The following is a 22720-nucleotide window of genomic DNA, read 5'->3' as shown; positions in this document are numbered from 1 at the left end:
TTGAGCCAGTAGAACTAAGTAGAAAGCCGAGCCTTGTAACAGTTCGCCCACTCGGTTCCACAGAAAGCATCCGAGAAATCTATGGTGAGTGACTCGCGCCCCATGACCTTGACCATCCCTTGCCACAGTAGAGAATCACGATACTCGTCCGGCACCCACGTCACATGGTTACCGTAATTGTCCATGATCCAACCGTTCCACTTCCCGTACTCTGGAGGAGCTGTGAGCGCAGGCGGGTCTATGGCTGCGCTTGCCGTCATAGCTTTGAAGTTGATGAAGGAGGGATGAGCTCCAGGAGGGTCTTGAAACGTATGTTTATGGTTAGCTCAGACGTAAGAAAGGAGATGCCACTTGCCTGTGAAAGTGTTTACATTCCAAACAACAATTCGGGTGGACCGGTACGAACCTGATATGATACGGCGACCATCCGGGGAGAGCGCAAGGGAATTAACACTTCCGAACCAATTAGACAGGCTTTTTCCAACAGGCTGTCGTGTCTGTGCATCCCACATCCAGATGGTCCCGTCCTCGCCTCCGGACACAATCTGTTGGTAGTCCGGAGTGTACATCACATTGTACACAGCGTCGGCGTGGCCGCGTAAAGGCTCGCCTTCTTCTTCCCATTTCTCTGTATCCCAGAATCTGATTGTGCCGTCCTCGCTGGATGACAGTACATACCGGCCATCCATGGACCATGAAACAGACAAGACCCAGCCTTTGTGGCCCCTGAATGGCTTGCCAACAGCGTGCCCCGTCTCAGCATCCCACACCCGCACTGTTCTATCCCACGAGCCTGATGCGATGTGCTTGCCATCCGGTGACCACGCAATGCACGTGACCCAATCTTTATGCCCATACAAAGGCCCGAGAAGACACTCGTATGTCTCGGCATCCCAGATGCGAATAGTGCCATCGTGCGAACATGAGACAATCCGGCGGCCGTCTGGGGAGTAATCAATGTCCTGTACCCAGTCCGTATGGCCATGTAGAGGTTCTCTGAGGGGTTGGAGTGTAGTCGAGTCCCATACACGAAGGGTGTGATCCCCCGATGAGGAAACAAAGCGACCGCCATCCGGAGAGAACCTGATGCGAGTTATGCGGCGGGAATGGCCCTTCAGATGCCCGCCGATGGATTTGCCAGTGTCCGCATCCCACACGTCGATCGTGCCATCTAAAGAGCCCGATATGATTCGGCGTCCGTCAGGCGAGTACGCAAGCGAGCGCACGGAGCTCGTGGGGGCGGAATCTGATGAATCGGAGGAGACATCGCCAGGGCTTTCTACACTTGTGCTCTCCTCTGTAGACCATATCCGTATCGTCGCATCATCCGAGCCGGATACGACATGGCGACCGTCAGGTGAAAAGCTAACAGCGCGTACCCGGTTGCTGTGCACAACAAATGGCCCCGCGACAATCCCGTGTTTCTCCACATCCCATATGAGGATGCTACCGTTCTTCAATCCATAAGCGATGCGCCCGCCGTCGGGAGAGAGCGAGAGAGACCATACGTCATCTAGAAGGTGGTGGGATATCGTGTGCAACGACTGTTGGTTCTTGAAGTCCCAGATCCGGATTGTCGAGTCCCATGATCCCGAGACAATCAGAAGACCATCCAGCGAGAAAAGGACGGAAGAGATAGTCGACGTATGGCCTTCGAAGGGCTCCCTGACAGCACGTCCCTCTACGGCGTCCCAAACCCGCACTGTTTTATCCTCAGAACCCGACGCGATGTACTGACTAGTCGGAGAGAAGGCAACGCAGTTGACGTGGGATGCATGGCCAGGGATAGGCTTATAAACCATCCTGAGTGTCTCCGTGGACCAGATGCAAATACGACCACGACTATCGCCAGATACAATGCGACGTCCATCTGGAGAGTACGCGATACACCACACTGCACCCTCATGACCCCGGAGAGGTTCGCAAACAGCCTCCCCTGTCGTGGAATCCCATATCTGCACCGTCAAATCATCGAGCGCTGCGGCAATGTGACGGCCATCCGGCGAGAAAGCAACCCCAGAAACCCAGTCGCCACAAGACAGCTCCAGGATTGCTTCGCCCGTCTCTGCATCCCATACTCGCACCGTCTTGTCTCCCGATCCTGATACTATGTGCCGGCCGTCAGGGGAGTATGCCACGGAACAGACCCAGCCTGTGTGCCTCGACAGTACGGCATGAGCCTGCGGCCAATGGTCACAAACACCATCAATGAGTGGAAGAGAGGGGAAATATGGGAGATACATCGTCCGGACCTTGGATAACGTCGGAGGGAAGGGCAGAGCTGAGATGTAGACGTGAGGAGCGGCCTGGGCTATTACACCAGCAAAGCGGCGGACGAAGGAAATCGCATCACGCAACAGCTCCTTCAATGGATCACTCCCAGAGTCCTACAATACCTGTGAGTCAGATCAAGATACAAATGGATCAAGTGCAACAACGAGGCTCACATCATACCCCTTGAGTGCGGCTTCCAACGAAGGTGCGGCGCGATTGACGCACTTGAGGAGGCCGAGCAATTCGAACCAGAACAGAAGCCTCTCTCGCAAAAACATGCTGAGTTCTTGTTGCAGGTCCGATAGATGAGTGGTAGCGAGGTGATCATTCCAGTTGCATGCCGCGTACAACAGGCTTTGGGGAACGTAGGTGGAAAGGCGGGAGTCCAGATCAGGAATGTCACGGTTCAGGATGTAGGACGTCTCCAAGCGGCAGATGTTGAAGGCCAGTCGATTGTTCATGACGCGGAGGCAACCGAGCGCCATGATGGAATGCCCCCGTGCCAGGTCGACAAACCACTCCCCGCTTCGAGCCGCATCAGTCAAGAAGTCACGGAACGATGTGTGAAGCGGACGGATGGGAGATGTCCGGGTGGATACACCAGAGAGAAGTGGTCCCATGTCCGCCACTATGAGAGTAACCTTGTTCTCCTGAACGCCAGTTGCAATGCGACGTAGTTCATCTGTCAATTGGGTGGAAATGGGGAAAGGGGTGCAAAGGATCTGGGCCATAACAGAACGAAAGTGATCCATGAGTTCCGCGTCTTCGGACTTGAACAGGTTCCCTAACACTTGTTTGTAGAGGGGATCGAGGGGGTACTCTTTACCTTGCGCAGCGCGCGGACGACTACGGAACCGCTCCTTCAGCGTGCGACCGGCCGGCTTGTGATTGATAGCTCTGCATACCATTGCCGCCCACTGGAACAGGCCCTCCGACTCGTTAGCCAGTTCTTGGAAGTCTCTGTCGTCCAGCGTTCCGTCGATATGGGGCTCATCAGAAGTAAGTTGGTGACGGATGTAGTACTCGATGTCCAACCTCGCCTCTCCATTCTTCTCGTTGAGGTCCATTGAGCGCAAATGGTCGCTGTGAGCGCAGCGTATAGCGACCCTGACATCGCGCTCAGGACGGGAATTGACAAGGATGCGCAGATTAGGAGGAAGGCTGCCAGAACTCCCCGTGACCAGCTTCAGCAGCAGATCGCGGGAGGAGCTACATTCATCGAACACGTCGATGACGATGAGTACCGGGCCAGCTGGCAGAAACCTCTTGAGTGGGGTGAGAATCAGCGAGTTCCAATGGGAAGCTATGTTCATCGACCGTTTGAGCTCTGGTTGTTGCTCTCTGAGGACTTCAGCGAGTGCACATCGAAAGTCGGCATTTTGCTCGGCCAGATCACGTGCGATCGTGCTGAACATGAGATTTGGATGACGATTCTGAAAGGAACGATCAAAGCAGAAGAAGCCAAGACGACGAAACGGACTGAAGATGTTGCCGATAGAATGGGCGATGGAGGACTTGCCAGTCCCGGCGCCCCCGAGGAGGAAGCATACCGCAGGAGCCTGAGGGTCGTTGATCCAATCTATGAGCTCGTTCAGCGTCTGCTGACGCGTGCCTTCAAGACAAGCTTTCTCCGAGTCAAGCCCTGCACCGGGGACATCAGCCAGAGCAGACAATTCGACAGTCACGCCTTGGACTGCGAGTCAGGACGTGGATTGTGGGGCAATATAATGGGCAGCTCACGGATATCTTCGAGAATTGCTAGCTTGATCTTGATCTCGAGCACTCCATGTTCGGTGAAGCAACGGCGAAGGTCCTTGAAGGCCTCGGTGAACTTGGCGATTTTGCTGTCTATCTGCGGACCAAAAACCGCGTTTTTGCCCGCTCGGACCCCTAGCACAAAAGTTTATAAGAGCGAACTTGCAGTCAAAGTTTACTAAATATCATCCTTACAGAAGTTCTCGACTTGAGCCTTATCCCGGATGAAGTAGGTGTCACGGACGTTGGACAGACGCCCCTTTTTGCCGCCCGTTCCCCTCCCCTTGACGCCCACCTTCCATTTCCGGACCATTTCCTTTCTTAGCCCATCCCAGTTTGGACACTGTAGATACATTCCCACACCCGCATGCTACGTTCCCGTGATCGCCATGCCTTTGCCTTTTCCTTCCCACCCTTTGTTCTCCCTTTGTCATCTTCACTGCCTCGCTCTCGCGCCTTGTCTTTGGTTGCTAAGCAGCCCTTCTAGTATATAAGGACCTCCTTAGGCACTCCCTAGTCCCCATCTCGACCTCTTGGTCATTGGGACTAGGTGAGTGGCCATAGCGTTGTATCTCCCTTCGTTTGCTAATGTATAACTTGGTCATTGGGACTAGTCTGTCGCTGTCTGCATGAAGACTAGCTTTTGTCGGTCTTGTGCCTTCGTGCCGACCGCCGCTCTGCCCTCGTCAAGTTTCTTGATACGTTTATCCCTCCCTATCTCTCTCTTTCCCTTTCGGCTCCTCGCCGCTCGCTTACGGGGTCGTCGCCGAACATCGACCCGAGTCTACGTGCCTAGTCGCCGCGACAGTAGGCGCACTCCGCTGTCTGCATCAACATGTTCTTGAGCAGCTTCAAGCGCTTTTTGTCCAACTCGGGGAGGCGACCGGCTTCTACTACGAAGTCGTAGAGGTCATACATCGAGACGAAAAGGTCGGCCATGGCTTTGTCACGCTTGTCTTGTGCGATCACAGGCTGATAGCACAGATAAGACGAGGCGACCACGGTAGAACGACACGTTGAAGGGGCGTACCTTGACGACTGAGAGTAGGACGGTCGACGCTATCTTGGCGTATGGATGTATCTGAACAATTCCTTCAGTACCGCCATGGTTTGCTCTATAGACGATACGATTGACGCACGTCACCTATTTTCTCCACCAATGACGCAAAGACCTGGACCTTCTCCAGCAGAGGTTCCCACAGCTTGTACGAACTCTTCACGTGTTTCGCGGTCGGATCGATAGACTGGAGCGCTTTGGCCACATGTTTCCCGAGAGATTTGAGCGACGAGAGCGCTCTTCCAGCTTGGTCGAGATCCGCTTTATCGATCCCGCCGAGTGTGGTGCCTGTCGTCGGGATTGTATCATGCTGTTGGATGTATGAGGCATTCAGTCAGCGAAAGAGAAACAGCAGTAATGATAAAAGTTGGTTGCGTACCTCTCCTGAAACACGCTGAACAACGGGCTGCTCATCGGGCTCCGGCTGGAGACTTGCACGTCCTACATTGCTCGGTGTGCTTCCAGATCCGCTCGATGATGGTCTGAAGAGTTTCTTCAAAGCACGAGATGCCTTGTCCTTGGATTTGCGCATGACGATGTACGTTGATTGCCTCGAGATGTCACAGGATGTGGGGGGACCAACAGTGCCGCCTTGGTGTACCCGAGGACAGCGTGCCTGCCGCGTGCACGCATTGTGGACACGTTCGCACGGTCGACATCTAGAACGTAAACACTCGGCTTCAGTAAGGTCTCAGCGTTAGGAGCGGCGGCCTCTGGTTAATTGTGCACGGATTTGATACCCTTTGGGGAAATGTAGCATCCTGTATATCCTAACACTGAGAAGGGTGGCACATTAGGACGTGAGTGGTTTCCTGAGGTATTGCGAGGGACGCAGCTATATACTTATGTTGTTTGGGACAGCCGGATGGGAGCTGAACTCAATTGGAGGTGAGTTCAGTCCAGGGGAAGACCACAATGCTTTAGAACACGATTTCAAGTTAAGCAAATATCATAGGATACACGGTACTCCGTTACAAGCATGACGCTCATGATGATGCACGGCGGAGCTAGAGGGACAAACTCCTGTCAGGTGGGAATGAATAAAACACGATGCGCGTGAGCAGCAAGGATCTTCTGACCTCCGAGTTCATCGCGAAGCCGTTCGTTTTCCACCATCCCTGATTATTGTCATTACGAAACGGAAGCCCAGTCCTGGCATGGGGGTCGGGACGAAGGAGGAGAAATAGACGCCCATATTGAACACGGCGCGCCAAACACAAACTCCTGCCAGCCGTTGTCACCGCCCTTGTGACTACGTCTCCGACTGCGAGCGACAAGCAAGTCAAGTCACACTCTAATCAACTTGACGGCCTTTGCTTACAACCACTGGCATCCACAACAACAACCAGGTCCCCAAATCTCGAGGCCTCAGCAGATGCTCTTGAGACTGCTCTGGTGCCACTGCTGCCCTTCGCCACCGCTCACATCTACATGCGCTTCCCCATACATGCTGCTGAGCACTTCTCATCTCATAGCAAGGGCAATAGCGCATGCATCGCGCTTCCCTGAATCCGCAGCCAGGACTGCGTCTCTAACGTCACCTCTCTGCATTCCCGCTCGAGCGCACACCCACGAGAAGGCCAAGGACACCCGCGTCCGTCGCGTCGTCAGAATTTCATGAATATACTCTGGTGCTTGGGCGAATCGCTTAAGACGGCCATTCAGAATCTTTGTACTGGCGGTGAGCTTATCATCCCTCGCGTTCTGGCATCGGCTGTCTGGCAAACACCGTAGCGTGAATGTAAACGGGAATGCGGACACGTCCGCGACCGTAACCGCGATAGGTGGAGAGGAAGGGGAGGGTACACGTAAGAGACAGGAGATGGGAGATGGACGGCCGCGTTTGGTGGGAGCAGGACAAGGAGCGCAAGCAGTGCCAGTCGCGCGTCCGCACCTTCGTCACCAGAACGAGAACGTCCTTGAGCCTGAGCAGCTACATGGGCAGATTCATGAGCCGTCAAAGATGGCTCCCACCATCTTCCCTCCCTCAAACCCGCTTCCTACCTAGTACCACCCGGTCCACGACGGACTGTTCATCCAACTTGCTCAGCCACAAGCTCGCTTGCCTTCAACCCTCTCCTCCCCTTCGCTCCCAAATCGAGTCACACTTGCGTCCGACCACAATCGGCCCTGCTCTAGTCGTTCGCGAACAGCGAGTCTGAGTTATTCAGCTCGCCGCGTCCGTTGCGGAGGAATTCAAGCCGAACTTGCGCGCGAATATGCGTGCGCCCGTTGTTGTGAAGGAGCGCGATAGGGAGGTCGCGAGGCCTGCTCAGACCGGAGATGGTGGAGCTGTTGGAGACGCGGACGCACGCCCAGAACCCGACGCTGGTCCTGTTTGCATTCCAGCCATCGGTCGTGTGCCTGTGTGACACGGGTGACCGGACGCGTTGTGCTGTTTGCACGGTAGACACGCGAGACTCGGCGGTGGAAGGGCTCTCGGTAGTGCAATTCTGGGGTCCTGGCTCATTCAGTGGCTTCCCCCTCTCCTGTCGCTCTCCTCGCTCGTCGTCAATCGATCGCAGGTCTGAAAGGGACGCAGAGGTCGGATGCGAACGCCATGCTATCTGCCCTCTCACCGTGTCGTACTCCACGCATACACTCACTCTCGTTCACTTCTTCATGCACATCCGCGTACAGGCCTTCCCTCAGGACTTCGCGCTGCATCCCTTGGCACGTGCGCATACACTGTCCCCCACAGCGCTGTCTTTCGCTCCGCTACATGAGCGCCATGTACAACAACGAGCCCTAGGTTCTTTTTCCTCGCTTCTTCCCTCGTCCTTCCCGGCCTTACTCACACTTAGCATGCCTTGAAAAAGGTCGCAGATGCCGGGTCCGAGCAGACAACAGCAACACCACCGCGACTCCGGACGCCACAGGCCAGAATGTGCACCTCGCCAGCCTCGTGAAGGTACGTCATCCTTTGCTTCCTCCTCTCCTTGCGCACCTCCACTGACCTCGCAACGCGGTGGTACCTAGGTCGACTGGCACTCGAGTGACACGCATGTGCTTGACCCCATCACCTACCTCAAGAGTCGGTAGAACGACGAGTCCAATGCCCGAATGTTCAACGAGCGCGTGCTCAAAGAGCGGGAGTGTGTCGATGTGGAAGATCAAACATCGATGGGGCGGGTTCAACAGGGGCTCCGCGTTCGCGTAACGAGACTGATGGGCCGTTGAGAAGGTGCACAAGAGTGTCAATGAGACCGGGCCGTCGAGGACGCCATTACCTGGCACGTCGTCTGAGTCGTCGTTTGTACTAACGGGCGCGGTGTCTGCGGCGGGGTGGCTACCATCGTGACTGCTGCCAAAGAAACACTGTTATTACAGAATGGATCTGCCGAACATCTTGCAATACTAAATCAAACGGTCCAAGGACTTCATCATGATTTCTGGCTGAGAAGCGATACCAACGGTGTTAGTATGTAACGAAGTTGCCCTGCTCAGTGGAATTACTTGCCAGTTGCTCCCTAGATACACTTGGGACCGCACCGCACTTCCATGTTGCTTCGGCGTATTAGGTACCATTATCATCCGGATCATCTCAATATATAACGAGACACACCGAAACATGAAGACATTACATCTGCTGTTACATTCAAGATTAGGGGAAAGCCGACGGGAGAGCATAGGCGAAGAACACGTGTCCTAGTGAGTCACTAAGCCAGTAGAACTAAGGGGGGGTCTGAGCCTTGTAACATCTCGCCCACTCGGTTCCAGAGAACGCATTCGGGAATTCTATGGTGAGCGACTTGCGCCCCACGACCTTGACCATCCCTCGCCACAGTAGAGAGTCACGATACTCGTCCGGCACCCACATCACACGATTGCCGTTCTTGTCTGTGATCCAACCATTCCATCTCTTGAACTCCGGAGGAGTCGACAGCTCAGACGGGCCTTCAAATGAGCTCGTTGACATAGCATTGTAGTTGACGAAGGGAGGATAAGCTCCAGAAGGATCTTGAAACCGTATATCTATGTTCAGCTTGGATGCGAGAAAAGAGAAGCTACCACTTGCCTGTGAAAGCATTCATATCCCAAACGACGACTCGGATGGACGCGTCTGAACCTGATATGATACGGCGACCATCGGGTGAGAGCGCGAGGCAACCGATCCTTCCGAATGGATTGGTCAGACTTTCCCCAACAGACTGTCGTGTCTGTGCGTCCCACATCAGGATCGTCCCGTCCCTGCCCGTGGACACAATCCGTCGGCAGTCCGGAGAATACATCACATTGTACACAGCGCCGGTGTGGCCGCGTAAAGTCTCGCCTTCTTCTTCCCATTTCTCTGTATTCCAGAATCTGATTGTGCCGTCCTCGCTGGATGACAGTACATACCGGCCATCCATGGACCATGAAACAGACAAGACCCAGCCTTTGTGGCCCCAGAATGGCTCGCCAACAGCGTGCCCCGTCTCAGCATCCCACACCCGCACTGTCCAATCGTCCGAGCCCGATGCGATGTGCTTGCCATCCGGTGACCACGCGACGCATCTGACCCAATCTTCATGCCCGTCCAAAGGCCCGACGAGACACTTGTATGTCTCTGCATCCCAGATGCGAATGGTGCCGTCGTCCGAACACGAGACGATCCGGCGGCCATCTGGGGAGTAATCAGCGTCCCATACCCAGTTCGTATGGCCACGTAGAGGCTCTCCAAGGGGTTGGAGCGTAGTCGAGTCCCATACACGAAGAGTGTGATCCCCCGAGGCGGAAACAAAGCGACCGCCATCCGGAGAGAACCTGATGCGATTTATACGGTTGGAATGGCCCTCCGGATGCCTGCCGATGGATTTGCCAGTGTCCGCGTCCCACCCGTTGATAGTGCCATCTATAGAGCCCGATATGATTCGGCGTCCGTCAGGCGAGTACGCGACCGAGGTCACGGCGGGATTTGATGTATCGGGAGAGACATCGCCAGGGCTTTCCACGCTTGTGCTCTTCTCTGTAGACCATATCCGTATTGTCATATCATCCGAGCAGGACACCACATGGCGACCGTCAGGTGAGAAACTAACAGCGCGTACGTAGCTGCTGTGCCCAACAAATGGCCCCGCGACAATCCCATGTGTCTTCACATCCCATATGAGGACGCTGCCATTCTCAGATCCAGAGATGATGCGCCTGCCATCGGGAGAGAGCGCGAGAGACCATACGTCGTCTAGAAGGTCGTGGGATATCGTTTTCAACGTCTGATGGGTCTCAAAGTCCCAGATCCGAATTGTCGAGTCCCATGATCCCGAGACAATCCGAAGACCATCCAGCGAGAAAAGGACAGAAGTGACCCGGTTCGTATGGCCTTCGAAGGGCTTCCCGACAGCGCGTCCCTCTACGGCGTCCCAAACTTGCACCGTATCATCGTCAGAACCCGACGCGATGTATTGACTAGTCGGAGAGAAGGCAACGCAATGAACGTCGGATGAATGGGCAAGGATAGGCTGATTCACCATCCCGTGTGTTTCGGTGAACCAGATGCAAATACGACCATCCCCATCACCCGATGCAATGAGACGTCCATCTGGAGAGTAAGCAACACACCACACTGCATCTTCGTGACCCCGTAGAGGTTCACAAACAGCCTCCCCTGTCGTGGAATCCCATATCCACACCGTTGAATCATTGAGTACTGCGGCGATGTGATGGCCATCCGGCGAGAAAGCAACCCCCAAAACCCAGTCGCCGCAAGAGAGCTCATGGATCGCTTCGCCCGTCTCCGCATCCCAGACTCGCACTGTCCTGTCATCCGATCCTGACACAATACTCCGACCATCAGGGGAGTATGCCACGGAACGAACGATATCTGTGTGCCTCGAGAGGACAGCATGAGCCCGCGGCCAACGGTCACGAATGCCATCGACAAGCGGAAGGCAGGGGAAATACGGGAGATAATTGTTCCGGACCCTGGACGACGTCGGAGAGAAAGGCAGAGCCGAGATGTAGATGTGAGGAGCGGCCTGGGCTATTACACCAGCAAACCGGCGGACGAAGGAAATCGCATCACGCAACAGCTTCTTCGATGGATCACTCCCAGAGTCCTATGACGGTCGTGAATCAGATCAAGATACAAATGGGTCAAGTGCAACGACGAGGCTCACATCATACCCCTTGAGTGCGGCTTCCAACGAAGGGGCGGCGCGATTGACACACTTGAGGAGGCTGAGCAATTCGAACCAGAACAGAAGCTTTTCTCGCAAGAAACTGCTCAGTTCTTGTTGGAGGTCTGACGGATGAGTGGTGGCGAGGTGATCTTTCCAGTTGCATGCAGCGTACAACAGGCTTTGGGGAACGTAGGTGGAAAGGCGGGAGTCCAGATCAGGAATGTCACGGTTCAGGATGTAGGACGTCTCCAAGCGGCAGATGTTGAAGGCCAATCGATAGTTCATGACGCGGAGGCAACCGAGCGCCATGATGGAATGCCCCCGTGCCAGGTCGACAAACCACTCCCCGCTTCTAGTCTCGTCAACGAGGAAGTCGCGAAACGATGTGTGAAGCGGTTGGATAGGAAATGTCCGGGTAGATACGCCGGAGAGAAGGGAGCCCATGTATGCCACGACAAGGGCGACTTCGTCCTTCTGAGTGCCAGTCGCGTGACGCCTCAGTTCATGCAGTGAATCGATCGATAGCGGAGAAGAGGCACAAAGGATCTGTGCCATCACAGAGCGGAAACGCTCCGCCGCTTCTGGCTCCAGCTTGAAAAGTTGCTCTAGAATTGTTCGGTAGAGGTCGTCAAGAGAAGAAGGACCCCCTCGCAACATCGGGCGCAGACGTAGTTCGAACCGCTCTCTCAATGTGAGGAAGGCCGGGTTTTGAAGAACAACTCTGCAGGCCGTCGCAGCCCACTGGAACAGGCCCTCCGCCTTAGTCACTAGCAGCCGGAAGTCCTCGTCGTGGAGTGCCTCATCCGATAGTGAATCATCTGGAACGAGCTCGTGACGGACGTATCGTTCGATGTCTGATGTCGCCTCTACCTTGTCGTCATCGAGGGTTACGTGGCTGACGTGCAGATGATTGTCTTTTGAGGGATGTACGATGCGCATGACATCGTGCTCGGGACGGGATGTGATCAGGATGCGGAAGTTGGGAGGAAGCTCCCTGGAACCCTCCGTGAGAAGCTTCAGTAGCAGACGGCGCTCGGGCGCGTCAGCGGAGCTACTTTCATCGAATGCGTCGATGACGACAACCACCGGCCCAATCCAAGGAACCGTCTTGAGTGGCCTGAGAACAAGCCCCTCCCACTGCTTCGTGATGTCGACTGACCCTGCTAAATCGCTCTGATCACGGAGGACGTTCGCGAGCGCATGACGGAAGGTGGGATTCCAGTTCGCCAGATCGCGCGCAATTGTTCTGAACACGCGGTTTGGCGGACGCTCTGCTTGAAAGGTACGATTGAAGCAGAAGAAGGAGCCCAGCCTGTGTTGAGCCTCGAAGTGGACGCCAATGGAATGGGCGATGGAAGACTTGCCGGCCCCGGCACCGCCGAGGAGGAAGAGAACTCGTGGTGCATCGGGCTTGGGGTCGTTGATCCAGTCTTGGAGCGCACACAGCGTCTTCACACGCGTACCCGCGAGACAAGTTTTAGCCGAATTGAGTCCTGCGCCGGGTACATGAGGCAAACCGTTGGTGATGCCTTGAGCCGTCGATAAGAACGAGGGGCTAACAGAGAAGGGAAAGGGCGAGAGCTTACTCCGATTTGCCAGATCTGCCACACGAATTTCCGCCTCGAGCACTCCCGCTTCGGTAAAGGACCGACGAAGGTCCACGAAAGCCTCGGTGAAGTCACGCACTTGGTTATCTACGTGTGAACCCGATATCACGTTGGTTCCCGCTCGGATCCCTAGAATGAAGACGCCTTAGTAGCACGCAACACAACCAGTCCCAGCGAGCGATGTCCTCACAAAAGTTCGTGAATTGAGCCTCCTTCTGAATAAACTCCGCACACTCCTTCGTCTTCTTCGACATATTTTTGAGCAGCACCTGGCGATATTCATCCAAGCCACCGAGGAGATCGGACTTGTTCACGAGTCCATAGAGGTCGTCCATAGCCTCTAGAAGATTGGCTATAGCGTTGTCTCGTTTGTCTTGGTCGATTACAGGCTAGAGGGAATGGCTCAGATCAGCAGCGTAGACTAAAAGTTTGATGCAGAGACAGTGTACCTTGACAACCGAAAGGAGAACAGTGGATGCGATTTTGGCGTAAGGATGGAGCTGAGCATTATCTTCAGCACGGCCGAAATTCGATATACGATAGGTACAGACGCACGTCCCCTATGCTCTCGACAAGCGATGCAAAGACCTCCACCTTCTCCAGTACGGGCTTCCACAGCTCGTACACGCTTTCGGCAGCTTCTGGAGTTGCCTCGACGGCAGTCGCCGCTTTGGCCACGATGGTATTAGGTGAGCTAAGAGAGGCCAACGCTGTACGGCCGTCATCGACGGCTGCCCTTATTGCGGCGACATCCGCAGCGGGGCTTGGCGCGGGAGCTGCGTCCTGCGTTCTCTTGAGTGAGACGACGGACACCGTTTACGAAGTGGAACATGCTTCGCTGGAAGCCTGGGGACCGACCTCTGTGGAAACAACACCTGCAGATATCGCATCGATAGACGCGACTCTGGATTTGTCCGTAGGTGGTTGAGAGAGTCGCTTGATACGTCCACGTTTACACAACTTGCTCTTGATCTTGCGCATAGCAGACTTCATTGATGGTCCGAGGCTGTTATAGGATGTCGGCTGGTGGTCGGTGCAGAATCAGCCTGAGTGGGGGCAGGGAGCCCGCTGGCACCATGGGAACGTGGTGAACGGTTATGGCGGCAGAGGCGCGTCGGGTCTGATCGAGTGTCGCTGGTATCGGCGTCCGGGCGGAGAACGCTTCTCCGCTCAGCATCCGTCAGAGAACCAGAAGCGCGGCATCGTGGAGTGTCAGAGACCTATCGTGATTACATTCTGAGATAGTCGCGAACCCCACTGGAACGTCCCGGCCCCGATCGTAGACGGAACACTTCATGTGCGAGGTGTTTCATTCCAAGCCCAAAGTCCAAACATGGGAATTCCGGTGAACGGGAGCGTGCTGAAGATGAAGTCTGTCAAGTTAGGTTCTGTCAAGTGGTGTCAAGTGGAATCATGCACCGTGCGCGTAAGCTGCAAGCTGTGTGATCAGTCATCTACAGCGTTATGAAGGATGCAGTTATGGTTACGACGGCCACGAACAGGCTGGGCTCAGTGTTTGATGTCTATCCCAGTGCAGGAGCACGACGCCCTCAATGAAAATTCACATGGAAGGATCGTATGGATTACGGTACAAGGACAAAGAAACTGTCTGAACGGGGCTTGAAAGGGTCAGCTGAGAAACGAGACATGCCAAACGAAACGCAGCGCGAACCTCTGATATCCTTCGCGATCGTCAGTGCGAGTGGCTGCAAAGCAGAGGTTATCAAGCTCTTATAGCTCGGTCGGGTACACCGTCGCTGGTTTGGTTGTGCGCGAGAAGGGCTGCGACAATAGGCGTGTTCAATTCTTGTCGCTCGCTCATTTCTTCGCGCGCCTACCGGGCGCCTGCCCACCTGGATTCAAGGTCAGCTCAAGCGCCTGTAACAAAGCGAGCAGAGGTGCGCAGGCAGCGGGTGCAGCGAGATCGACGGGATGGTCCTATGCTAGGTTTGTTATACCCAGAAAACCTGTCCGGAGAGTGGATGGAGACATCGGGAGAGCGTCATAGACTCGTTGCTCGAGAATAATCGTACACAATGCGCCCAAATCCGAACCAGATTCGGCACGACATACATACGGTTCACCTGGGGTTGCTGTAAGCCTGATGGCAATTGGACCCAAAACCTTGCGGGACGACTCCGCGTCTCGAGTCATAGAGCTCTCTAGATTTCGAATCGTCAAGTTTTCGCGGCGCTCCTTAGTCCCAGCTCGCGACCCTCATGTGGTCATGTTGCACCCGCCGCCTGCCCCCCTCTGCTTGCTGTGCTACAGGCGCTTGATCTGACCTTGAATCCAGGTAGGCAGGCGCCCGTTAAGCGCTCGAGGAAATGAGCGAGCGACAAGAATTGAACACGCCTAATATGGCTGGCGCGGCCGTGGAGCGCCTCGGGCCGTCCTCTTGATGGGCGTCTACTCTGGGACTTCTTCCTTCATACCCCGACTCCGCTGCGGCTTTTCTGACGTCTCTGCATGACGATCCACGGACTTGGGTCACGACGTCGATGTCGTAGGCCAAACATGAAAGGGTACGGTAGTTGCACAGAGGTACGACCAGCCTCAGCTTTCTGGATCTCGACTCCTCGACATTTTGGACTCCTCCAGTCCCACCCCCTCCGCCACCGTTCGCATCCATATGCGCTTCCCCGCGCATTCTACCGCAGCATTTCACATCTCATAGCGAGAGCGATAGCGCATGCTAAATCCGCGGCCAGAGGTACATCTCCAACCGCACCTGTACCCGCATTCATTCCCGCTCGAGGGCATGCCCACGAGAAGGCCACGGACGCTTACGCTCGTCACGCCATGAGAGCGCCATGCACGCCTTTTGAACCCTTTTGGCTGAGTGGCTCCTGCTGCTGGTGCGCATCGTCGACGACCTTGCGGAGTGAAGACTTCATATAGCCTGTTAAGTCACTACCGTGGCTCGCGTTCGCCACGCCGGCTGTCTGGCAAGCACGACAAGGATAGAGAACGAGATCACGAATGAGACCGCGACCGTGAACGAGACGGTGAGCGGGAGAGGCGGAGGGAGAGGAAAGGGAGTATGGTCGGGAACGGGAGAGGACGTGCCGCATCCCACACCTGAGCTCGTCCACCCTTACCCTATCCCGCCGGCGCAAGCGCTGGCTCGCCGGTGTGCTGCACCCACCGCAGAAGAGCTCACTTCTGGTTTTGGCGGAGACACAGGCACGCTCGGTCATAGGCAAGGAAGGCGAGAGGGAGATGAGGCTGCGGCCCAGGACCCGACGCTGGACATGTTTGCACTCCAGGTGTGGGCCGTGACGCGCGGGTGACCGGACGCGTTTTGCTGCTCGCTTCGCATATCGGTGGTGCAGCTTGCCGCCCAATCCGGGGTCTCAGTTGGCTCCTTCAGTGACCATCAGCAAATGTGCACAACAAAATACCATGGATGGACAGAATTCATCATCGTGGCCAGATTGGCCAGGAATGGCAAAGGGATGGCGAATTCTCACGAAAATTCATCTTGTGTGACCAGTCCATACCGTATCCACTGCCACGTCTGGCCAGAGCTTGCCATACACACACCGTAATCCGGCAATACAACGCCATATGGCGCGCAGTCTCCGGTCTTCCGTGCTTTGTAAGATATCCTCACTTCTCGTTAGGGCTGAGAAACCATATAAAATTAGCTTTGACGGCTCCTGAGTCTGCCCATGTAGCTGCTCAGGCTCAAGGACGTTCTCGTTCTCGTGACGAAGGTGCGGACGCGTGACTGGCGCTGCTCGCGCTCCTTGTCCTGCTCCCACCAAACGCGGCCGTCCGTCTCCCATCTCCTGTCTCTTACGCGTACCCTCCCCTTCCTCTCCACCTATCGCGGTTGCGGTTGCGGACGTGTCCACGTTCCCGTTTACATTCACGCTGCGGTGTTTGCCAGACAGCCGATGCCAGAACGCGAGGGATGATAAGCTCACCGCCAGTACAAAGATTCTGAATGGCCGTCTTAAGCGAGTCGCCCAAGCACCAGAGTATATTCATGGAATTCTGACGACGCGACGGACGCGGGTGTCCTTGGCCTTCTCGTGGGTGTGCGCTCGAGCGGGAATGCAGAGAGAGGTGACGTTAGAGATGCAGTCCTGGCTGCGGATTCAGGGAGGCGCGATGCACACGCCATTGCTCTTGCTATGAGATGAGAAGTGCTGCAGCAGCATGTATGGGGAAGCGCATGTAGATGTGAGCGGTGGCGAAGGGCACCAGTGGCACCAGAGCAGTCTCAAGAGCATCTGCTGAGGCGTCGAGATTCGGGGACCTGGTTGTTGTTGTGGATGCCAGTGGTTGTAAGCAAAGGCTGTCAAGTTGATTTGAGTGTGACTTGACTTGCTTGTCGCTCGCAGTCGGAGACGTAGTCGCCGTGGGCGACAAGGGCGGTGACAATGGCCGGCAGGAGTTTGTGTTTGACGCGCTGTGTTCAATGTAGGCGTCTATTTCTCCTCCTTCGTCCCAACCCCCATGCCAGGACTGGGCTTCCGTTTCGTAACGACAATAGTCAGTGATGGTGGAAAACTAACGACTTCGCGATGAACTCGGAGGTCAGAAGATCCTTGCTGCTCACGCGCATCGTGTTTTATTCATTCCCACCTGACAGGAGTTTGTCCCTCTAGCTCCGCCGTGCATCATCATGAGCGGTATGCTTGTAACGGAGTACCGTGTACCCAATGATATTTGCTTAACTTGAAATAGTATTCTAAAGCATTGTGGTCCTCCCCTGGACTGAACTCGCCTCCAGTTGAGTTTAGCTCCCATCCGGCTGTCCCAAACAACATAAGTATATAGCTGCGTCCCTCGCAATACCTCAGGAAACCACTCACGTCCTAATATGCCACCCTTCTCAGTGTTAGGATATACAGGATGCTACATTCCCCCAAAGGGTATTTAATCCGTGCACAATTAACCGGAGGTCGCCGCTCCTAACGCTGAGACCTTACTGAAGCCGAGTGTTCTAAGTTCTAGATGTCGACCGTGCGAACGTGTCCACAATGCGTGCACGCGGCAGGCACGCTGTCCTCGGGTACACCAAGGCGGCACTGTTGGTCCCCCCACATCCTGTGACATCTCGAGGCAATCAACGTACATCGTCATGCGCAAATCCAAGGACAAGGCATCTCGTGCTTTGAAGAAACTCTTCAGACCATCATCGAGCGGATCTGGAAGCACACCGAGCAATGTAGGACGTGCAAGTCTCCAGCCGGAGCCCGATGAGCAGCCCGTTGTTCAGCGTGTTTCAGGAGAGGTACGCAACCAACTTTCATCATTACTGCTGTTTCTCTTTCGCCGACTGAATGCCTCATACATCCAACAGCATGATACAATCCCGACGACAGGCACCACCCTCGGCGGGATCGATAAAGTGGATCTCGACCAAGCTGGAAGAGCGCTCTCGTCGCTCAAGACTCTCGGGAAACATGTGGCCAAAGCGCTCCAGTCAATCGATCCGACCGCGAAACACGTGAAGAGTTCGTACGAGCTGTGGGAACCCCTGCTGGAGAAGGTCCAGGTCTTTGCGTCATTGGTGGAGAAAATAGGTGGTGTGCGTCAATTGTATCGTCTATAGAGCGAACCGTGGCGGTACTGAAGGAATTGTTCAGATACATCCGTACGCCAAGGTAGCGTCCACCGTCCTACTCTCAGTCGTCAAGGTACGCCCCTTCAACGTGTCGTTCTACCGTGGTCGCCTCGTCTTATCTGTGCTATCAGCCTGTGATCGCACAAGACAAGCGTGATAAAGCTATGGCCGATCTTTTCGTCTCAATGTATGACCTCTACGACTTCGTAGTAGAAGCCGGTCGCCTCCCCGAGTTGGACAAAAAGCGCTTGAAGCTGCTCAAGAACATGTCGATGCAGACAGTGGAGTGCGCCTACTTCATCTGGGATAAGGCTCAAGTCGAGAACTTCTGTAAGGATGATACTTGGTAAACTTTGACTGCAGATTCGCTCTTATGAACTTTTGCGCTAGGGGTCCGAGCGGGCAAAAACGCGGTTTTTGGTCCGCAGATAGACAGCAAAATCGCCGAGTTCACCGAGGCCTTCAAGGACCTTCGCCGTTGCTTCACCGAACATGGAGTGCTCGAGATCGAGATCAAGCTAGCAATTCTCGAAGATATCCGTGAGCTGCCCATTATATTGCCCCACAATCCACGTCCTGACTCGCAGTCCAAGGTGTGACTGTCGAATTGTCTGCTCTGGCTGATGTCCCCGGTGCAGGGCTTGACGCAGAGAAAGCTTGCCTTGAAGGCACGCGTCAGCAGACGCTGAACGAGCTCATAGATTGGATCAACGACCCTCAGGCTCCTGCGGTATGCTTCCTCCTTGGGGGCGCCGGGACTGGCAAGTCCTCCATCGCCCATTCTATCGGCAACATCTTCAGTCCTTTTCATCGTCTTGGCTTCTTCTGCTTCGATCGTTCCTTTCACGATCGTCATCCAAATCTCATGTTCAGCACGATCGCGCATGATCTGGCCGAGCAAAATGCCGACTTTCGATGTGCACTCGCTGAAGTGCTCAGAGAGCAACAACCAGAGCTCAAACGGTCGATGAACATAGCTTCCCATTGGAACTCGCTGATTCTCACCCCACTCAAGAGGTTTCCGCCAGCTGGCCCGGTACTCGTCGTCATCGACGCGTTCGATGAATGTAGCTCCTCCCGCGATCTGCTGCTGAAGCTGGTCACGGGGAGCTCTGGCAGCCTTCCTCCTAATCTGCGCATCCTCGTCACTTCCCGTCCTGAGCGCGATGTCAGGGTCGCTATGCGCTGCGCTCACAGCGACCATTTGCGCTCAATGGACCTCGACGAGAAGAATGGAGAGGCGAGGTTGGACATCGAGTACTACATCCGTCACCAACTTACTTCTGATGAGCCCCATATCGACGGAACGCTGGACGACAGAGACTTCCAAGAACTGGCTAACGAGTCGGAGGGCCTGTTCCAGTGGGCGGCAACGGTATGCAGAGCTATCAATCACAAGCCGGCCGGTCGCACCCTGAAGGAGCGGTTCCGTCGTCGTCCGCGCGCTGCGCAAGGTAAAGAGTACCCCCTCGATCCCCTCTACAAACAAGTGTTAGGGAACCTGTTCAAGTCCGAAGACGCGGAACTCATGGATCGCTTTCGTTCTGTTATGGCCCAGATCCTTTGCACCCCTTTCCCCATTTCCACCCAATTGACAGATGAACTACGTCGCATTGCAACTGGCGTTCAGGAGAGCAAGGTTACTCTCATAGTGGCGGACATGGGACCACTTCTCTCTGGTGTATCCGCCCGGACATCTCCCATCCGTCCGCTTCACACATCGTTTCGTGACTTCTTGACTGACGCGGCTCGAAGCGGGGAGTGGTTTGTCGACCTGGCACGGGGGCATTCCATCATGGCGCTCGGTTGCCTCCGCATCATGAACTATCGATTGGCCTTCAACATCTGCCGCTTGGAGACGTCCTACATCCTGAACCGTGACATTCCTGATCTGGACTCCCGCCTTTCCACCTACGTTCCCCAAAGCCTGTTGTATGCGGCATGCAACTGGAAGGATCACCTCGCCAGCACTCATCCATCGGACCTGCAACAAGAACTCAGCATGTTTTTGCGAGAGAGGCTTCTGTTTTGGTTCGAATTGCTCAGCCTCCTCAAGTGCGTCAATCGCGCCGCACCTTCATTGGAAGCAGCGCTCAAGTGGTATGATGTGAGCATGGTCGCTGCACTCGACTCATTTCTGTCTTGATCTGAATCACCGATATCATAGGACTCTGGGAGTGGGCCATCGAAGGAGCTGTTGCGCGATGCGATTTCCTTCATTCGCCGGTTTGCCGGTGTGATAGCCCAGGCCGCTCCTCACGTCTACATCTCAGCTCTGCCTTTCTCTCCGACGTCGTCAGAGGTCCAGATGAATTATCTCCCATCTTTCCCCTGTCTTCCGCTCGTCGGTCGCGTTCGTGACCGTTGGCCGCAGGCTCATGCCATCCTCTCAAGGCACACAGACTGGGTCCGTTCCGTGGCATACTCCCCTGACGGTCGGCACATTGTGTCAGGATCGGATGATAAGACGCTGCGAGTATGGGATGCGGAGACGGGCGAAGCGACCTATGCGCTCTCTTGCGGCGACTGGGTTCTGGGGGTTGCTTTCTCGCCGGATGGCCGTCACATCGCCGCAGTGCTCAATGATTGGACGGTGCGGATATGGGATTCGACAACAGGAGTGGCTGTTTGTGAGCCTCTACGGGATGATGAGGGCGCAGTGCGGTGTATCGCATACTCTCCAGATGGACGTCGCATTGTATCTGGCGATAGTCGCGGTCGTATTTGCATCTGGTCCACGGAGACACACAGGATGGTTAATGATCCTATCCTTGTCCATTCATCCGACGTCAACTGCGTTGCCGTCTCTACGACTGGTCGGTACATCGCGTCGGGTTCTGACGATAAGACGGTGCGGGTTTGGGACGCCGGAGAGGGACACACTGTCGGGAAGCCCTACGAAGGCCATACGTCGACTATCTCTTCCGTCCTTTTCTCGCTAGATGGCCTTTGCATTGTCTCAGGATCGGAGGACAAGACGATCAGGATCTGGGACTTTGAGACCCAACAGACGTTGAAGACAATATCCCACCGCCTCCTGAATGCTGTATCGTCTCTCTCGCTCTCTCCCGACGGCAGGCGCGTCGTCTCTGGATCTGAGAATGGTAGCGTCCTCATATGGGATACGGAGACGGACAAGATTGTCGGGGGGCCATTTGTTGGGCACAGCAACCGGGTACGCGCTGGTAGCTTTTCACCTGACGGTCGCCATGTCGTATCCGGCTCGGAAGATGCGACGATACGGATATGGTCTACAGAGGAGAGCACAAGCGTAGAATGTCCTGGCGATGTCTCCTCCGGTTCATCACATGCTGCCCCCGCGAGCTTCGTGACCTCGCTCGCGTACTCGCCTGACGGACGCCGGATTATATCGGGCTCTGAAGATGGCACGATCAACGTGTGGGATGCGGACACTGGAAAATCTATCGGCAGGCATCTGAAGGGCCATTCCGAAGACATAACTCGCGTCAGGTTCTCTCCGGATGGCGGTCGCTTTGTTTCCGCATCGTGGGATGAGACCCTGCGTGTATGGGACTCGACTACGCTCCAACCCCTCGGAGAGCCTCTACGTGGCCATACGAACTGGGTACGGGACGCTGATTACTCTCCAGATGGTCGCCGCATTGTCTCGTGTTCGGACGATGGCACTATTCGCGTTTGGGATGCCGAGACATACGACTGTCTCCTCGGGCCTTTGGTCGGGCATGGATATTGGGTCAGATCCGTCGCGTGGTCGCCGGATTGCAAGCATATTGCATCGGGCTGGGGCTATGGGACAGTGCGGGTGTGGGACGCTGAGACGGGGCACGCTGTTGGCGAGCCATTCAAGGGCCACGAAGGCTGGGTCTTGTCCGTCTCGTGGTCTATGGACAGCCGGTGTGTACTGTCATCCGGCCACGACGGCAAAATCAGATTATGGGATACAGAGAAATGGGAAGAAGCTGGCGAGCCTTTACGTGGCCACACGGGCAACGTGTACAATGCGATGTATTCTCCGGACTGCCGACGGATTGTGTCCGGGGGCGAGGACGGGACGATCCGGATGTGGGATGTACAGACACGAGAGCCTGTTGGGGAGAATCTGTCCAATTGGTTCGGAAATGTTGATTCCCTTGCGCTCTCCCCGGACGGTCGCCATATCATATCAAGTTCGAACGGGTCCACCCGAATCGTTGTTTGGAACGCAAATGCTTTCACAGGCAAGTGGCATCTCCTTTCTCGCGTCTGAGCTAACCATAAACATACGTTTCAAGACCCTCCGGGAGCTCATCCCTCCTTCATCAACTTCAAAGCTATGACGACAAGCACAGCCGAAGACCCGCCTGCACTCACAGCTCCTCCAGAG

At 55.3% G+C, this 22720-nt stretch overlaps 7 protein-coding genes across 7 annotated transcripts; 1 reads left to right on the top strand and 6 right to left on the bottom strand.

The window, feature by feature from the left end:
• Positions 1-35: 35 nt before the first annotated feature.
• Positions 36-194, bottom strand: DICSQDRAFT_35773 (uncharacterized protein; the record flags this gene model as incomplete). The annotated part of the gene is made up of 1 exon (XM_007368621.1): positions 36-194. A coding segment is annotated over one exon (159 nt), but the record flags the coding sequence as incomplete, so codon positions are not given.
• Positions 195-326: 132 nt separating this feature from the next.
• DICSQDRAFT_66678 (WD40 repeat-like protein) lies at positions 327-3587 on the bottom strand (the record flags this gene model as incomplete). The annotated part of the gene is made up of 2 exons (XM_007368620.1): positions 327-2376; positions 2455-3587. 2 exons carry the CDS (start codon positions 3585-3587, stop codon positions 327-329), a joined length of 3183 nt encoding a protein of 1060 aa, XP_007368682.1.
• Positions 3588-4821: 1234 nt separating this feature from the next.
• On the bottom strand, positions 4822-5618 carry DICSQDRAFT_172845 (uncharacterized protein; the record flags this gene model as incomplete). The annotated part of the gene is made up of 4 exons (XM_007368619.1): positions 4822-5001; positions 5060-5110; positions 5169-5396; positions 5466-5618. The coding sequence occupies 4 exons, from the start codon at positions 5616-5618 to the stop codon at positions 4822-4824; spliced, it is 612 nt and encodes a 203-aa protein (XP_007368681.1).
• Positions 5619-7221: 1603 nt separating this feature from the next.
• Positions 7222-8382, bottom strand: DICSQDRAFT_128796 (uncharacterized protein; the record flags this gene model as incomplete). The annotated part of the gene is made up of 5 exons (XM_007368618.1): positions 7222-7613; positions 7693-7804; positions 7885-7895; positions 8044-8251; positions 8317-8382. The coding sequence occupies 5 exons, from the start codon at positions 8380-8382 to the stop codon at positions 7222-7224; spliced, it is 789 nt and encodes a 262-aa protein (XP_007368680.1).
• A 398-nt stretch (positions 8383-8780) lies between these two features.
• Positions 8781-8936, bottom strand: DICSQDRAFT_39396 (uncharacterized protein; the record flags this gene model as incomplete). Its single annotated transcript, XM_007368617.1, has 1 exon — positions 8781-8936. A coding segment is annotated over one exon (156 nt), but the record flags the coding sequence as incomplete, so codon positions are not given.
• Positions 8937-9339: 403 nt separating this feature from the next.
• Positions 9340-13484, bottom strand: DICSQDRAFT_23971 (uncharacterized protein; the record flags this gene model as incomplete). Its single annotated transcript, XM_007368616.1, has 5 exons — positions 9340-11124; positions 11185-12923; positions 12985-13183; positions 13244-13294; positions 13350-13484. Coding segments are annotated over 5 exons (3909 nt in total), but the record flags the coding sequence as incomplete, so codon positions are not given.
• A 4405-nt stretch (positions 13485-17889) lies between these two features.
• On the top strand, positions 17890-22603 carry DICSQDRAFT_172843 (WD40 repeat-like protein; the record flags this gene model as incomplete). The annotated part of the gene is made up of 7 exons (XM_007368615.1): positions 17890-18042; positions 18112-18339; positions 18398-18448; positions 18507-18705; positions 18766-18915; positions 18969-20482; positions 20543-22603. The coding sequence occupies 7 exons, from the start codon at positions 17890-17892 to the stop codon at positions 22601-22603; spliced, it is 4356 nt and encodes a 1451-aa protein (XP_007368677.1).
• Between the last annotated feature and the right edge of the window lie 117 nt (positions 22604-22720).

The sequence above is a fragment of the Dichomitus squalens genome (genome assembly GCF_000275845.1).
Source record: "Dichomitus squalens LYAD-421 SS1 unplaced genomic scaffold DICSQscaffold_37, whole genome shotgun sequence".
Lineage (NCBI taxonomy): Eukaryota > Fungi > Basidiomycota > Agaricomycetes > Polyporales > Polyporaceae > Dichomitus > Dichomitus squalens.
The sequence above is the reverse complement of the archived record's forward strand: the minus strand, read 5'-3'. Positions and strand labels throughout refer to the sequence as shown.